The 18,779-nt window shown below is 35.9% G+C and overlaps 1 protein-coding gene across 7 annotated transcripts in view; it reads right to left on the reverse strand.

The window, feature by feature from the left end:
• LOC576590 (serine/threonine-protein phosphatase 4 regulatory subunit 4) overlaps window positions 1–18,692 on the reverse strand; it is a 51,315-nt gene extending 32,623 nt beyond the window's left edge. For all 7 annotated transcript variants that reach the window (XM_011684456.2, XM_011684458.2, XM_011684457.2 and 4 more), the window contains exons 1-7: window positions 18,202–18,692; window positions 15,138–15,211; window positions 10,524–10,626; window positions 8,815–8,962; window positions 7,445–7,518; window positions 5,788–5,894; window positions 371–478 (exon numbers count right to left, since the gene is read on the reverse strand). In XM_011684456.2, the coding sequence (XP_011682758.2) occupies window positions 371–478; window positions 5,788–5,894; window positions 7,445–7,518; window positions 8,815–8,962; window positions 10,524–10,626; window positions 15,138–15,211; window positions 18,202–18,291 (704 nt within the window). In that variant the 5' untranslated portion in view covers window positions 18,292–18,692. The remainder of the gene's footprint in view (window positions 1–370; window positions 479–5,787; window positions 5,895–7,444; window positions 7,519–8,814; window positions 8,963–10,523; window positions 10,627–15,137; window positions 15,212–18,201) is intronic.
• Window positions 18,693–18,779: the final 87 nt, after the last annotated feature.

The following is an 18,779-nucleotide window of genomic DNA, read 5'->3' on the forward strand; positions in this document are numbered from 1 at the left end:
TCTACGAACCACACTGACGAGCCATCTACAAATGTAAGGAAATCATAGTCATACCCGATGTCCCTGTCTTACGGTCATTTTATCTACCTGTTGACACATGTAATGATATTGATGTCATATCCTGATATGAACTTAGTCTTCCAGCTAAATGATTTAGCTGTTTACATACATTTAGGATAGCAATATCATACTGTACCTCGATGTAAACTTTCCCAAAGTCCTCTGGCCACACTATCAAGCTGTTCACACATGTATAAAGGATAGCGATATCATAACCTGATGTGAACTTACCCCAAGTCCTCTGGACACACTATCAAGCTGTTCACACATGTTTAAAGGATAGCAATATCATAACCTGATGTGAACTTACCCCAATCCTCTGGCCACACGATCTAGCTGTTTACACATGCAGGCTCTGACTTCATAATCCACATCCTGACACAGAGATGTCACCAAAGGTAAAATTTCCTTCTTGATCCTGAAAGATTGTTAAAAAATGGAAAAATAAAATAATTTATAAATACTGCAAATGTAAACCACAAGCTTGTGACCCATGACTCAAAGATAAAAAGTTTCAATAATAGTTCTTAACCTCATTTCAGTTTAATTACATTTATACCTCTGTGTATTAGTCATTTACTTATACATGCACATAGAAATTTACAATTTAGTTGTTGATAAAAATGAAAGGGTGAGGCTATCCCCATCCAACTGTCATGGGCTTCGATATAATGCTGCCATGTATATTGTAAACAATTATCATCATGTAATTGTTACTACATGGAACATTGATAGGTGTACAATTTCCTTTGATAGATTCATATACATGTATGTTAAAATTTTATTCCATGAAATGATAGGAGTGAATTTCAATTCAATTACTGCTATGGAACCTCCTGTAATTTCAAAATCAATCAATCAAGATATGAAAATTCCAAAGTATGAAACATGATTGATCAGCCTCTTTAAAACAGAACAGAAGCCAGACAGAACCTCTCCCCTAGCCCCAGCCTGGCCAGTCAGGGGCCAGTCAGTCAGGCAAGGGTCATGCTGGGAAGTCTCTATCACTCAAGCCATTCTTGATAAATGAGTCAATTAATTCATCGCAGCAGTGAGAAAGGTCGCACCATACGAGACGGTGACTGGTTGCTACTTGGCTTCTTCATACCAAGTTCATATTTAAGGTTGGGTTTGGAGCAAGTATGAAGTGAATTTTATTTACTTGATCCTCATACAAAATTGATTTCTTAAACAGAACTCAATGTCTTGCATTTCCTTCTTTCATGGGAGCACAAATATGTCTTGCAAACAATATTGCCCTCATGGAAACATATGAGCAAACTTGACCTTACACCTATGAATACCAAGTCAGGTTTTGTTTTTTAATCCCTTCCTCTCCCAATCTTTCATCAGGGGCTGCTTGTAAGGTCTAATTCTCTTCATTTATATTCTCCTTCCATTAGTAATTCACTTCTCACTCTTTTGTTAGAAATATGGGAATAATACAATTTTCTTCCAGGAAAATCATACTAGTAAGGGCGCACAAATATATACTACAGGCCTATATATATGGCTTAAATGCAAACAACTTTGGCCTTGAAACATGAAACCAGGAAGGAATATTTCCTTTCCTTTCCCCCATTTCCATCGACCATAATAGCCCCATGCATAGACCTACAGCCTCTACAGGTCAAACTACAAGTGCTCTCAACCCTCTAAACTTCACTTTCTTTTATTCTCTCATTAATCAATCATTTTACAGACACTCATACTGTCAAAACATTATTATCATTTTGTCAGATTTGAAATATATGGTATTCAAGTATTATCACAACAACGGAGAGAGAGTAAATCATCTCTGTACATCTCAATCTCATACAAATAAATACAAAATAGAAGGAACAAATACTGTACTGTTTACATAAATGTAACTATTTGTCAAGCATGGTGGTGGTGAATACACTGGCACATAAATCTCTCACACGGGTCTGATACATTCATGTACCATGTACCCTATAAAACTACATTCCTAGTGTACTCTGACCCACTTTTGAAAGGAAGGTAAGATGGTCTAAGGGGAAATCTCACTCAATCGCTGGCTCCATACCAAAGGGCATGCGCATGAATCTATCAAGTTTCCTTCACATTTTTTTGTTGATTTCCATTCCTTATGTCTAGTATTTATCCTAGCTAAAATCTCTCTCTCTCTCTCTCGCTCTCTCTCTCTCTTTCTCTCTATCATATTTTGCTTTCCTTTGCCTGCATTCTTCACTGAATTGCAATTTAGTTTCTCTTTCTAAATTATAATATATTTCCCTTTTGTGCTTTACCTCGTATTTGTCAATCCTGTATATATCCATGTACTATGATAACAAAAATTCAGACAGTGAGTCATTGACATCTACATGTACATGTAAGTAGCACCTAATATACATATATGTAATGTTTAGTCACTACCTGTACACTATTCTTACTCCAGCTTTAGCCCGAGTAATGGAAATAGTAATAGAAACTAGTACTCTTCCCATTCTATCAACAGTTTCATTTTCATTCCTTTCTTTCTCGCTTTCTTTTAGTTTTATGTCCATCCTTTCTTCCTTCCTTCCCCCTTTCTTGCCCCCCTCCCCATCATCCCTTCACTCTCAGCACTACAGACTCCCATGGTAGAGTATGTGTTGTGACAGCATTGTTATGAGTAATGAAGATGTTTTATGAAGGCAACATCATCCCCAAGCATAACAACTCATTAAAAGCCTGCTAGCACCTCTAATGAGGATATACAAGATCCCTTGAGATCAACCTTCCCTCAATTGGGATTTTTTGAAAGGAAACATGCTTTAAACTCTGTTAATTAATACTGAATACCAAATATGAAAGTATTTTGTTTACAACTGACTGTCAAATCACAAAGCTTTGTATGCATGCAACTCTTGCAAAATTTCATGATAGGTCTATTGGCACATATGGTTAAACTGATGAAATTGTAATATTGAATATTTGCAATTCACAGAAGCTTCTTAACACAAAAATGGCTGTTGTTATCAACTTGAGAGAGTTTCTAGTTTAACAGTAATGTTTTGCTTTGCTGTATCAGTAGTATTATGTACACCAGTCAATTTCATTATAACCTTCTAGTATCTTATCAAAGCAATAAGAATGAGTTACAAAGATCAAACTTGTTTAAACTGATCTTATCTATATACCCAACAGATTACCATTCTTCAGAAAACAGTGTCAATAGTATATGGAACAATTAGGACAAATACAATAAACATAGTTGTATTTAATTTCATTGCACTGCAAAGCATGGGTTTCTTTGTAAAGAGTTTATGACATGTCTAGGCAACAAAAACCTGCACAGACATAATGAGTAAGTTGTGAATAATTTCAATCAACTTCCCGGAGGGTAATACAGTAATACCAAGAACAAGTACCATAAAGGCAACAGTACTTTAAATAGTCACACAAATATTGAGTTCTCCTGATGTAAAAACTCGGATGTATTAAACCATATTCATGTATGCTATTGTGAGCAGTACAATAATATGCTAGCAGGACCTTGATTGTAATGGCATTCAAAAGGTGTTGATATTTTGTCTGCCTCCTAACTTCCTGATTTGAAATCTGAAAAATTAAATAGCAATTTTCAAATAAATGTAGAGATTTCAACAGCAACGTTAAATAAACGTCATGCAAAATGACAACAACTACCAAATGCGCCTACCTATACATGAGTTTTATATGTAATGACCAATAAGCACCAAAACATACAATCTACATTGCACAGCACAAACAGCCAATATATCCTGCAATTTCCATAATTGCACATACATGTAAAGTCAATATTGATGTACATCAATGCAATACACTCAATATAGGGGCAATCAACAGCAATACATTTTCAAGTTGATCTAAAGTCAATATGTATTAAGTGTATTTATTAGTTTGACTCAAACATTTATTTTTATTAGATACAAACTCTAAAGGTTATAGGGAATGGGATGACACATTAATGTGAACTATGAACAATTGAACATGAATTTATAGCTAGGGTAGGGAAAGATATACAGTATGTAAACGTTAGTGCATTCGGGGCATGAATAGTTTTTGGGTATGTATCGATGACTCAAATTTTTCATAAACTTCTGAATCACTTTAATAAACTTTCAATGTTCTTCAGTATAACACTTCATTTTCAACAAAGCTACACATTTGGTTTTAACAAATCAAACTTCAGTGAAAAAGTACATTTTACTCCGAACAAGCAAACAGTCATCTCATTCCCCTTCACTTGCTACATGTACTATATCACGCAGGTGATCAGGTTTATCTGGAGATTCGAAAGTTTGTTTGATATTCCACGGTATAAGGTATCAACAGCTGCATGGCTTGAACTTTAGCATGGTCACGATCTGTGGAAAGAGAGCTCTATTCATACTAGCCTTAAAGGTAATACAAAGTTTTGGGAAATTTTGAAAATTGGGTGGATAGTGAATTTTTACAATTTTCATATGTTTGGAAGCCTCTTTGGATGTATTATAAGCACTACAAAAATTAGCCCCTAAAACACTTCTGTTTTCGAGAAAAATTGAATATAAAAATTTACCGGTGCTCCCGGTAAATTTTGATAAATTTCAAATAGCGCCTATGGCCGTACAATGGTAGCTGCGACCATGAAAATCTCAGACTATGTAGTTGTGATATATAATTTCCAAACGGGAATAGCTAATCGGTCGATTTTAGTCAAGAAACATTGTTTCAAAGCTAAATTATTATATTGACCTTGAGAGGGAGCTATACAACATAAAGAGTTTATTATTTATAATTTCATAACTTCAGACTCGATTTCAACCGCGACAACGATCAATGAATATTGTAGGAACGCATATGCTTCCAATATTTTAATTTGAACCGAATTCATGACCCCATACCAAAACTTTGTATTACCTTTAATGTAACAATGTCTGGTATGTGAGGCCTACAGACACCTCATAGAGGAATAGACTTTCATCCTGTTCACACAAGAGGGAAACTCGTACAAAGAAACGTTCTTCAAAGAAAAAGACGTGATAGGGAAGTAGGGGAAGTTATTGTGCACACTTGATAAAGAGAGTACAGATCATACAATGATATCGTAATAATACAAATCTCAGACAACTAACTTTTTCAATTTCAACCCAGATAAAATGTCATACATGTGTAGTGTATGCAGCAAAATAACACATAAACCTAGACTAAAAATATATTTGGTTATATGACATTAAAAAAATAGAGTAATGCTTTAAGACAGCTATAGCGATAATGCACAAAATGTACAGGCTGAATATCATTCCCCCATCCCCTTGATGGTAGGAAAATACACAAGATGAAATTTTTCTCTCTCTCTCTCTCTCTCTCTCAATAGCATAAATCGATCTGCTATTTTGACAACAATCAGAATATTTTCCACCTTTTCTGGATAGTGCAATTGAAAATGGCAATTGATCTAAGAGCCTTAGGATGATGTAAAAAATTATTTGCTCACAAACTTTAAATTGATGGCATTTGTGGATATCACTGTATCTAGAGCTCTGTGTGAAATTAATTTCCTGATGTTGCTATTTCGCATTCCATCTTTCACACCGCCGATAAAATTCATTTCTCAGTCCACCTTGACTTCTACGCCGACTGGTAGCTCCCGACAGCCACCAGAGTAAACAGACTCACACCGTGGTACAATGCAATCGGTGTTATTTCTTCCATACAATAGATACAAACTCATTGAAATGAAGCAGGTAAAAGACTTACATGAAGGTGTCAAAACGTGTGGCAATCTTTCCCAGCAGTCTACAGCTAGCCAGACGAGACTGAACAGACTGGGCCAACTGGCCCTTGGATAGTGCAACGGGTAAGATCTAGAAAGATTGAGACATCAGAAATGGTAATGAGAATTCCATTTATAAATCAAAGTTCCCGCCTTTGATATATATTTTCATCATGGAATTACTTCTTCATTAACAACAAATAGACATTTTTATAAGCTCACAGGTATCAAGTATACTAATAAAGTACATTTACATGTAGGTCTTGAATTCTTTCTAGACCTTTACATTTAAAACTAAAATAAATGATGATAACTTTAAATTGACCTACACCTGTACATTAGGTACAGTATGAAAGAAATCATACCTTTTTACACATTGCTGCAATCCCCCACCCCTCACACCCCAGTTTTTTTTAAATATTTAACTATTGTCAAAAGAACAAAAACAGAACCAAAAAAAGTACTGCGTGTGAAAAGCCAGCACTTTTAAATGTCAAAATCTAGGCATCAGCTGTTATTGTGGTTTAGAATGGCTTTGTTCCAGAGCGCGGAGGAATGTACCACTTAATTCATAAAAATCTCTGAACCAACTCGTAATTCAATGCACAGTCGCTCCACTATTGTAGTAAGCACTACGGCTGTGACATTTGTTTATTTAGATTGAATAATATATGGACCAAAACAGAAAATCAAAGAGGTCGTGAATTCAGAAAGTGCTCTGCATTGTGATTGAAATGTAAATAAATACCTGTTGATTACATTGGTATTTCGGTCATGCTTGATTCCAAAAAAGAGCCCATATTTGTTGTCAAATGTCATATTTGACGCTTTCCAAAGATTACCAATATTTATCTTGCTCTACACCTATAAATTGATCTCCTTTAAAACTGTTGGAATATCTAAATAAACAAATACATTAGCACAATTTTATACACATATAAGCCCACTACATTGCATGTAGCGGTCTACCCCCATTTCCGCATTTCTCTTCTATTTTTAAATCCAACTTCACAGGTGTTTCATTTCATTGCTGTTTAAGAATCAAATTACAATTGCAATGAAAATAAGGAAAAAAAGATATCACTTCTAACAATACACCTACACAACTCATTCACAAGACCTACAAATTCTTGTTTGCATTGACATTTTGGACAAGAAGTACAGTGGTGAATTTTGCAAATAAACATGTTGATCAAGACAAGGTGACATTTTTGGAAGCCATGTGTTGCATGAAATTGTAAGGAATCAATGCAGACAATGATATAGTGTGATATGGTTTCTAGATAGTTGTCGTCAACACATTCTCCACATGCATACAGACATGGGACACAGAATATCCCCCCCCCCAAAAAAAAAGAAGAAGAAGAAGATAAGTCTGAGGTCTGAGGTCTAAGGTCCTGATAGGGTTACAAGGTAACTAACAAACTAACTAACTAACAACATATCACTAACTAACAACTACTATACAACTTGATAACATTACAAGTTTGTAACAATAAGGCCCATCTATACTTTGGTCCAAGCAAGAGGTAACATTGCAATTTTAATTTGATGCATGATAAAGATAAATGCAAAGCAACTTCTTGCAATAAGAAAATGGAATTTTAGGGAGTTAGTAGACATGAAATAAGATGTACTTACATCTTTCTTGAGGACATCTTTTGGAAGATGTGCGATGACTTTGAGTAAAACGTCTAACCAGGCATCTGAGATATCTACACAATTTTTTTTTAAAGAAAATATCCAGTCATTATTTTCATAAAGAAGGAGGAAAACAGTGAAATTGCTGTCACCCTAAAATGTAGTAAATAGGGATATCAAGGTTAAGGTTTAAAATAAATTAGAAAAATTGGGGGTGGGATGCTTTTTATTTCTCTATCCCCAAAAATGATGCAGACCGTATTTTATGTTTTATTCAACATGAATTAAAGAATCAATAGGGTTTGCATGATATTACAGGTGTACTATGCAAATAGAAGCCACCCTCAGACATTCGGTTGGTTATAGGAGTATGTAGACAATGTTAGTATTGATCTGTTGTGTAATTCAGTACACAGCAACAAGCTTATACAGTATAGGGTCTCGGGAAGATAAAAGACATCTATTCAGACCAGCAATCAATAATCACATCATGAATGAATCATCGTTTATAATACATATCTGTGACAAAATCCATGTGACTCTCCTTGGAGCTGGTGTTAAACATGGTCATTACTCGATCTCATCCTTTAAATCTGTTACTTTACTTTCTGTATCTACACTATACCTAATACATCAAACTCCATGCATGTTAACCATAACATTTTAAGCTTTTGCAGTAAACAAAGTCTATAGAAATGCACTGTAGTACATATATTGGGTTCTTGTGAACATGAAAAAAAAAGTTGACAAGTCAAACAAAACTACACAAAGTGTATGGGAATTTGATAATGCCAAGCAAAAGAATTGAGGGTTACCTTGATAACAACAGAACACGAAACATTTTCTGTTTTACCAGAACATAGTTTTTAGTAAGTTTTTTTTTCTTTTTCAAAACACATTGTATTTCAGAATTTTATTATTTTGATAGCTTTGCTTGAAAATTTCTGAAGATAACATTTAACTTCATTTGACTCCCATCAAATATCTGCTGAGAACCAGACGGGTTCTATCAAAACATGAATTGTAACGTTGAGTCAATGCCCTTCTAACTTTCAGCAGATGCTGTAATGCCTCGGTCACATTTGCGTATTTGGCTTGCGTATTGCTGCATATTGCCCAAATGCAGACATACACTGTAGGCAGTCATACCCAATAAAGCGCAATGAATCGTGCTCACTAGGTACTCAAGTCTTTGTACGAGCAGCATACGAGCTACAACTGTACCTACGAGCTAGATATGCAATAGTGTGACTGCTTTCTTTAAATTTGCCGGGTATTGCTGTGTAGTGATATACTCCTCATAGCGCAGCAATACCCAGCAACAAACGCAAAGGTGTGACTGAGCATAAGGCCAAGTGCTATCAACGGACCTGGGTCTCTATTATCGGCATTCTGCAGGATGGTCTGTAGGAATGTCTGTGCATAGGTGAGGTGTGGCACTGATTGTTCCTCCGCTATCTTCACAAAGGCTGCTGCCGCTGCCTCCTGCAAGTCTTGGTTGGCTAAATGAAGTACATCCTAGGGAAAGGTAAACCATTCAGGGGAAATTAAACATACATGTAGACCGGATATTCGGATAACGGATACATAAATTTGATTAAAGGAAAAAAAAAGCTTACTAGATGCATTGCAAATGTAACAAACAACAACAACAACAAAATAACTTCAAGTTCAAGGATAACTTTTTTTCACTCTAGTATTCATATTAGATTAGGCCATGTGAAATCAACAGCTTTTGTAAATATTTCATGGCTCAGACATGAGGAATGCTTCAATTTAAGAACCATGTCGTTCTCAGTCCTTCTCTGTCCTTCTCTATTCTGTCACTGGTTACTGCTTGGTTCTACCATAGTACCAAGCACTCAAGAGGTCTGCTGAAGGAAACCATTTTTTAAACAGTAGCAGTCAGTGGCCTAATGCTTAATTTGTTTAATGTGTCAAACTTGTGGTCATTGCGAGTTATTTCAGTTTTTGCATCTGATCAGCACCAGGCTCAATTGAAAAAGGCAAAGTGTAAAAGTCAATGTGGATTTACACTACACTATAAACTGTATATCCTACTCATAATGCTGAGATAATGCTGACATACTGTACATGTACCATCAAGATCTAAATCATATAAATGGATGTCTAACTTGTTAACTCAGTATAGATGTGAATGCAGGTTTTACAATATCGACTGTCTGAGCCTTCAACTGTTTACAAAAGCTTTTGATTTCACATGGCTTCGATCAAGAATTCATATCCATCATTTCAAAACATGACTGCTTCACTTCAATCAAAGTCTTGTCACTAACTGTAAATCTATCTACAGACATTGAACTACCCGTACAGGCACAATCATAACTGTTATCACATTCACTTGACACTTACCATATCTCTCATATCTCTATGGCATGCCAATATTTGCTTTTCAACATTGGTTGTCTCTGATAAGGACGTTAGCACAAACATGGACATAGTACCTCTCAAATAAGTTTCCATATACTTCCATATACCTAGAATATGTAGTATGCAGAGGTGCAGCTCCGGAAGTTTTAATGGGTGCAGGTATTTTATAACGGTTTAATAGCGGGCCTTCAGCAAAATTTGTTTCCTGCTTGACCATGTAATCGGACTTAACATTCCTCACATTCTTCACAAACACTAAATACCAAAGCTCACATTGCTATACATGTACAGGTAATTCATGTAAACACTATTCATCAACTTCATCTACATGTATAGTGCATAAATGTTCTTTAATTCCAAAAGTTTGGATTGTGCACACTTTTGTGTGTACTCTGCACCTTGAAGATTAATTAAGAGCTAGTACACAAATATTCACACCAAATATATTTGCATTCATGAAAGGTTTTTCTTTGTTTTTTATCCATATCTAGATACATGTAAGAGAATGTTTTTTTAACTGGGATTTCAGAGGGGGGGGGGGGTGAGTTATCATAATGTTATGTTTGAGCTTGATGTGAAATTGCATTTCCTTTATTTACTTCATGCACTGATCGGACAAACTCCAAATTGACAACATTGTCCATGCCCCACCCCCAATACTTGTAAGTAAACAAACATTGTAACTTACCCTGACTTTGGGCACTACTCTGCGCATAGCATCGACATTGTTGTCCCTTAGTAGGTTGGGTAGATTCTGAATGACACTTATCCGCTGAACTTCTTGCCCAGAGCTGTAATTTGATCAGAGATTATAGCCATTAACATGGTAATAAATTTGTAACATTATCATTTGTAAAATTTGAACTTGAAATGGCGGACATAAACACGTACTAAGGTCTGTTACCAGCTGATCCGATTCATATATAAAACATACATATCTTGTAGTAATGCCCCTAAAACCTCCAAAATGACCTGCCAAAGAACCACCCCCTCCCCCACATGTCACATTACATTACATGAAAAATGTGTATGAAGTTAGCAAAATGTGATAAAAAACATTTAAAACAAGAGGACATTTCCCCCTCCCTCAAATGATACATGTCACATTACATGAAAATTGTGTATAATGTTTGCAAGATGTATTATACACATTAATACAGTGTGATAAAAATATTTAAAACAAAAAGATTGACATTTTGATTCAAATATAAAGTTAAAGCATGGGGCCAAATATCCATCTCATTTTTTTTTTTTAATGGGCCATATTATTTACATTGTAGGCTCATATCAGGTATTTGTGTGAGGTTGACACACTTTAATATACAGGGTTAGGTATTACATGTATCTGATATCTGATACACTCAGAAGAACCCCAATAGAGTCAAGTACCATTGTGTCATCTTATATGCCTACAGGTGAAATGGGATGGTATTGATTATTGGAGCCAGTGTGAACAATAAGAAGACCTATTCTCAATGGAGCTGTCATTTCAAAGGCGGGTTTGACGCTCCAACGAAGTAGGAGAAAGCCCCGCACCAGCTCCCTACAAGCTTGTTCAGTGTGGATAAGCTTGCAATCTCAATGCTAAATCCTTACCGTTAAACCAAACATCACGCAGCTTTACAAGTCGTTTTCTTCAGTTCTGATTGAACCCCAATCCACATTTAGCATTCATCTGAATCATTCATTGCTTGTACTTTATAAAGTAGCGTTTTAACAATGTTTTCAAATACATGTTGTACATGTTAATGAAGCTTTTAGAAAAGAGTATGCGTTTCAGATGGAGCAGCTACTATTCAGCCAGTTTACAAAAACAAGATAATTATACAGGTTATGGAGCTCACTTCTTACCCCCTGGTTTTAATGGCACAATGAAGAGTTGTTCCAAAGTTATTCATAGACTAAATAAAAGGACTTTATACCAATGTTTGGTAGGGGTCAGTTTATAACACACAGGGTTTTGCTTCATGTACATGTAATGGTATGATAAAAGTATTCTGAATGGTAAAACTCTCAAACGCCTCAGATATGACGGTCGCAAATCCGTGGCAGTTTTTCTGGACAAGATTTACCCTAGTTCATTTCAAGGCCTCTTGTCTAAACAGAGATGTTCATTGAACATGAACATACAGGAAAGACATTGAGATGACAGTTCAATATTGAAATAACAAGAGAAAACAACTGTGACTAAACGAACGCAAAATATTCCAATGGACACGTTGACAAGTCATTTCATCTAAGTTATCAAATGGTTTTGACACTACTTTGGATAAAGGGTTTTTTATGCACAAATATAGCTTTACATCATTTTGTGTAGTGCCTTTAATATGATTCAAATTGACATGACATTTTAGTCAATTTTACTTCAATGCGCACATGTAGCCTGCACAATCAAACAAGTGTGCCAGGCTTTTGTATTAGCACCTTTTCTTCTCTTTTCCATCTTTTTGTCCACAGGTCGACCGTAGGACGATTATGCAAATTGATTGTCTCACTTGAAAGAACTCGCCCTTGAAACATGAGCTGACAGTTGGAGAGATCAATACCACTCACCATAAGGTGTTGGTCCCAAAGGGTCAATGGTCTTATTGATTACAAAGATTGTTTATAACCAACAAAAATGTGCATGCTAAAGAGGCAGAGGGGTTGTTTGTAAGCATGTATGTATCTTTGCATATGGTGCAACCTCAAAGAGAGGTCCAATTCTCAATCACAGAAATGCCTACCACTTGTTGATATCTAGTGGGATGATCAACATAATGACATTGTGAGTGTTTTGCGATGACCAACTACAAAAAGTAAATCCCCCAGATTTAAAGGCATCGTTTAACAATGTTAAATCTGAGATGCATGGCTCTACATGTACATGTTATCAGTGTTTGTGATATGGTGTAATATTGAAGCCCTAAAACAAAATGGCTTTAAAATGATCATGATGTGACTCAAAAAAGTAAAAATCTTTGAGTGACCCGTTTTACCATACCCATTTCCCCTCAGTAGACTGTAGTGTTATAAAAACCGTTACGAAAACGAAAAATTTAATTCTGATTTCCAATCATAAATATCTCGATAATCAGACAGAAGATTGACTTGTAAAAGTCATGGGATTCCTGACTGACCTAAAGGTTTAAAATTATGATTGCAGCATATTTATTAAGAACCTGAGGCAATGTTACCAATACCGACTCACTTTAAGACTTTCTATTTTGGTCACTAAAAATAGAACTTGTGGTATACTGGCTACCCTTCAAACATATCATCCTTTCATTTCTTGGACAAAAGAAATAAGAAATCTATACATGCAAGTTTACTGATACACAAGAGGCTGCAACATGGTACACACTATAGTGACTTTACATTCTTCTCACATGTGCGTCAACTTTGAGTTTGATTTACACATTTAATAACAGGGACTGCCTCGACAGAACCTTAGGGTTTTATTTGCAGTTTCCCCAATTTATTTCTATTGCTGATTAACTTTGTATTATTCCGGTATATTTGTAGACATATTTCCATTTTGTGTGTGTTCTCTGTTCTCTATATTGTATATAAACTGTATCTTATGTGTTTTTTATGGATTTGAATTGAAATAAAACTTGAAACTTGAAACATTGTTTAGATTGAAAGTCCATCTCATAAAGACCTTTTTTCAAGCAAAACATTTTTAGACTTTTTAATTTTTATATTCAAGTGTTCACAAAGTTGCATACTGAAAGTGGAGGCCTGAAAAAGAAGTCCTGGTAAAAGTTTGCCAGATTGCTTTGTCGGCAAGTTTTTCTAAAAGAGTCTTTGTAAAGCCTCGGTCACAAATGCCTTTACGAACTGCTACGAACGCCGTACGAACGCCGTACGAACGATTTTCAGACAATGGAAGACGGAGATTTGTACGAAATTATCGTCCGTACTCTTCATTTATACTGTGTAAAATAAAGGGCTTTCATATGGACACTACCAGTAGTCAACAGTATACAACTGTACAAGATACATAATGTTGACCTTTTAAGCACCATTCCAGTATCCAATTATGATGTCTCTTGTTCATCAGTCAGTCATCAATCTGTCTAACCATATTCTTCATCAAGTTTTCCAAGAAGACATGCTATCCTCTTCAGTCATAACATAGGATACTCAGGTCAAAAAGGGCATTAATTCAGAACACAATTTTTAATACACAGGTTGTACTCTGTTCACACTATCAACAGACAATATGATTTCATGTGAAAATTGAATATTACAAGAGTTGAAAAGTTCATGACTATGCACATAGCCTACACGTACATTGTAGGCATGTATTTGCATTGTATAAGGGAGTTTACAGATACAATCTGCGCATGGGCAGATAAAGGTCATTTGTACCAAAATGGTAAAACCCACAAGAGACGAATACTGGATATGCGCTCATGAAAGTTATGTAACATAATTCATTTATGCACCAACGGTACATTCTATGATACGCAGGTGGAAGCATTCTTTTCAAGAGGTCAAACAAAAGGTATTATTCTAAAATGCTTAAAGTGGAACTTCTCCATGTGTAAAAGATCTGTGGATATTTGGGGTCATTTGTACCATGTGCTATCTGTAAACTCCCTTATTAAGAAGATTGAGAGGTGAAGTCACAAAGTTTGATCAACATCATGATTCCTCTGACCTTTCTTGTATGCTACTTGTCATGACCGATCTTGCCTTGAGGAAAGTGTATTTGATTGAGTCTGGACTTGGTGTTTGTAATTACAACAACATAACGTGATGCAAAGAAACCCCCCCCCCCCCCCCCCCCCCCCCCTTTCCCATTTAATATTTCTCTCTCCCATTAAGTGAGTGGGTACTGAGAAAATAATTGCAACTTTTCATTAGCAAAATAACAAGCAAAACTTGTATTCATATTTACAGGTATAATGTACCTTGTAAACATTTAATACGCAGATCACTCCTACCCATGTTGATGTTGATAATGTGAACACTTCAAAAATTGAACCCCCCCCCCCCCAAAAAAAAAAAAAAAAAAAAAAAAGAGGAAACAGCAATTTTTTGGGGAAAAAAGTGTATAAAACGAAACAAAACAAACTTACAACCCCCCCCCCCCCCAAAAAAAAAAAAATATATATATATATATTTAAAAATACACAAATTAATAAATAAATAAATAAATAAATAATAATAATAATAAATAAATAAATGAATGAATAAAAATATTTCAAAAAATACCTGTATTGCATCTTCTGAAGATCTGCAGTTTTGTCAAAGAAATACTAATGTCCAATTGAAATAATTTAAAGAAGATAAATTGCACATAAATACTTACCTCAGTAAGAAGACTGCTCTATCAATATCTCCCAAATGTTCATCAACTGTCAAGCTTTCTATTTCTTCAGCAGTCTAAGGGAAAAACACAATTGAAAATGAAATCAATTAAAATCTAACAAATCTCAAGACTGATATATAAATTTTTAAAAATTTACTACAAATAATTTAAGCATCCTCACAAATGTACATGTACAGTATGTATGCAGGATTGCAGGCAAAAAGACAACTGTCCTAAATGAAAGAAGAAAAATCTGAGAAGCAGACATGTGAAAGTTTGAATGATAGTAAGACACAAAGAAGGTAGCCATGAATTGTTTAAAATTGTAAGCACTGAATGAATAACACGTATGGGCATCAGTAATCTCAGTGTGACATACATGTAGTGCGGACAACTTCCCAAATTTGTTTCAAAACACAAGTGATTAAAGTGACAATTTTTCAGAAATGTATGCCCCACAGGAGGCTCATAGGAGAAGGAAAAAAAATCAATTATACACTGTATATTGGCACACAACTTACTAAATTGCCAATTTAAGGTTTACTTGGATTTAGTGATTTCATTTTTCAAATAACACTCTAATATAATTGGTCCAATTTATTTTAAATTCTTGCTTTTCTGTTTCTCTTGTTTTTCTGCTTTCATACAAATTAAAATATTACAAAGAATGGATTGCCTTAAGAATAAGAGAGTGAATGAAATGTGTATACGCTATATATAGCGAATAGGTTAAAACTTGGGGGTCTGGGGGGGATGTTTCACAAAGGTTAAGGTCCTGTCCTGTCCTGCCCTTGATGTAGATTTACATGGTCAATTCCAGCAATACGGAGATGACATTCAGACTAATTGTTTGATTATTTCAGGCCTTAAATTTCGTCATTTTTAGGGCAAGGCCAGTTTGGCCTTGAGTACCTCATATTTTTAAGGGCACCAAGGCCAAAATATTTTTACAAAAAGGGCATCGAGGCCAAAATATTTTACAAAAAGGGCATCGAGTATGAGGCCAAAAAAATTGATTCTATTTTTGTTAGATGTCATGTGTATTTTATGAAACTTGTGAGGGATCAATTTCCCATGACTTTTAGCACCAGCTTCTTCACAGAATGTATAGAGGTCTACGGTACATACAAACAAGGCGGCGGCCCGCAAGCCTTAGATTTAGCAGCCAGGAGCAAGGGGCAATTTTTTTTTAAAGTTGCCCCTTGCCCACGGGAATTTAGCAGAGCAAGGGGCAATTTTCCAAAAACAGATAGGCCCCTTATTGCCTTAATGCTTATCTAATCATAAGTTCAAAGAGAGTCTACAATGTTAATTTAATAAATAATGTGAATAGAACGATCAATTTAATAACTTCTTAATCTTAACAATATGAACAGGAAAGATTGATTAAGAACATCAAACTTGCACATTAAACAGTATTTTAAAGCAACTAAAAATATTGATGAGCAAATGAATAAATAAATTGTCAATTTCACAAACATCGAAAGTCAGAAGGACTTGGCAAGTTTACCGGGCCGGGTATCCCAAATCGAAATCGCACCTCACACACAAACCTTCCGCCACACTCTCTCGGTAGTAGGAGCAAATTTGAAGAAATTATCTTTTTAACTGTTGTATAGAAAGGTCTAGATACGCCTAACTAATGCAATAAGATGTACAAATGTCCTGAAACATTCGACAGCTGAAAGTGACACGCTCAGCTCAGTTGCGTAACGTGAGTTCACGAAACCAAAATCGTTCCTCGCACACACACTCTCGCCACTTTTGGTGGGAAGCTGTCGGGCTGGAAGTTTGCCAGCGAAACCAATGCACCCTCGGAGATTCGCAGCGCGTAATTTTACCGGGACTCGAAACGTTCGTCTTGGGAAGCTGGCGGGGTAGCTTTTTGAAGCTAGGTCGGCTGGTGGCAAAATGAGAGTAACTACTATCGAGAACATCGTAGGTGTTCTTAACTTAATAATAAGATAATTCTAAATTCTATTTGAGATAAAATAATAAACTAGACCTACAAACAAACCTCGACAGATCTCTAATGACTATTTGAATGCTTGTTTATTTCTCCATTTGACGATTTGTTTTCTTGATCCTGGCCTTCGATTTGTACGTACGTGCGTGCGTGCGTCAACAGCATGCGCCATATCAAGCGATCGCATGAACGTACGTACGTGCGCTATATAGCGCATTGCCTATATAATAACAAAGGGCGCATTTTCAAGGCACTTGCGCCTTATTAAAGCACTAAATACGAAGCTAGAAGAGAGCTCGTGGGCGGCAAACTGTTCGTGATTCGTGTATTTTTACTGTTCTAATAATTTATGGGCGCATTTTTACGGAAAACACTTGCGCCTTGCCGTCTAGTTTTAGATGATTATGGGCGCAATTGGTGGTTTTATGAGCGCAAATTTCAAAAAAAGGGCACGTCCAGTTGGAAAAAAAGGCACGTCGGCCAGTTTGAAAAAAAGGGCACGGCCTTTTTGGCCGTGAATTTATCTTTTTTGGGGAGGGCACCACGGCCAGTCATAGGGGCATCGACGGCCTGGCCGTCGATGGCCGTCGATTAATTTAAGGCCTGTTATTTACATTTAATTTTCAGCAAAATCAAAAGTCCTGAAATATATATTATGTGACTAGATCTACGCTAATTTAAATTCAGGTAGACTAATATTTAAACTGATCAACACATCTCAATTCTAAACATAATCATCAAAATCACCAACGGCGATGCAATATAATTATGTTTAAGTTAAGATTTATCAACATTAACGGTCATCTGTTAGTCACTACAGCTACATCTAGACTCTAGTGTTAGTTAGTCGAGTGTCATTTGTTTGACAATTAAAATCTATTTTCACTGAAATAAAAAAGAGACAGAACAGAATCCCTCATTCAATGATTCAAACATATCAATTCATTACCATTTATTTACACAATAAAGATGCTTAGATTGAAATAGATGGACTAATTCATGATAATGTTACAATTATATATTTACTGCATGTGATTCCCACATTCACATTTTGCCATTTTTGGCAACAGAGTTCAAAATTAATTTCTGACTGCTTACCTTCAATCCACTTGTGATTGACTTTTCCAATCCAAGTTCACTGAAGCCGCTTTCCAGCTCATCTACTTGTCCACTCTCACCCCAATCCATTGTTATTGTGAAGTGACTTCAGCTCACTTTATTTTGTCTTTGACTTTGTACAAAATTGTATTCAACTCGTGGTTGACCTCACCAGCGGCCAACGGTGAGCCTTCGAGCCAGCGGTGCAGCGGGAGAGGAGCTTCACTGCACTGACGACAAACTCCGGAGGCAGACTCGAAACTCGTCTAGCTGGTCTGTAGAAATCCCCAAATTAAAGTAAAAATATTTCTCGTCAAGACTTGTCACCATTACTTTCAAACTGAAAAATTATTCCAATAATATCTTCGATGAAAAGAGGAGATAGACAACACTTCCTGTGGTTAATTTTGTACAAAAATTAACATTTTCGGACGAGCGTCGCAGGAGAGTTGGCGCTTCGCACTTCGATTTTCCTGACTACGAAAAACAACTTTTCAGCGTGCATGCAAAATTAAAAGCGCAAACACAGCTAGCGTTTGCTTCGTTCACTTGTCAACAAACTCTGATATATTTGAGTG

The sequence above is a fragment of the Strongylocentrotus purpuratus genome, unplaced genomic scaffold (assembly GCF_000002235.5).
Source record: "Strongylocentrotus purpuratus isolate Spur 01 unplaced genomic scaffold, Spur_5.0 spur5_scaffold_5, whole genome shotgun sequence".
Classification (NCBI taxonomy): Eukaryota; Metazoa; Echinodermata; class Echinoidea; order Camarodonta; family Strongylocentrotidae; genus Strongylocentrotus; species Strongylocentrotus purpuratus.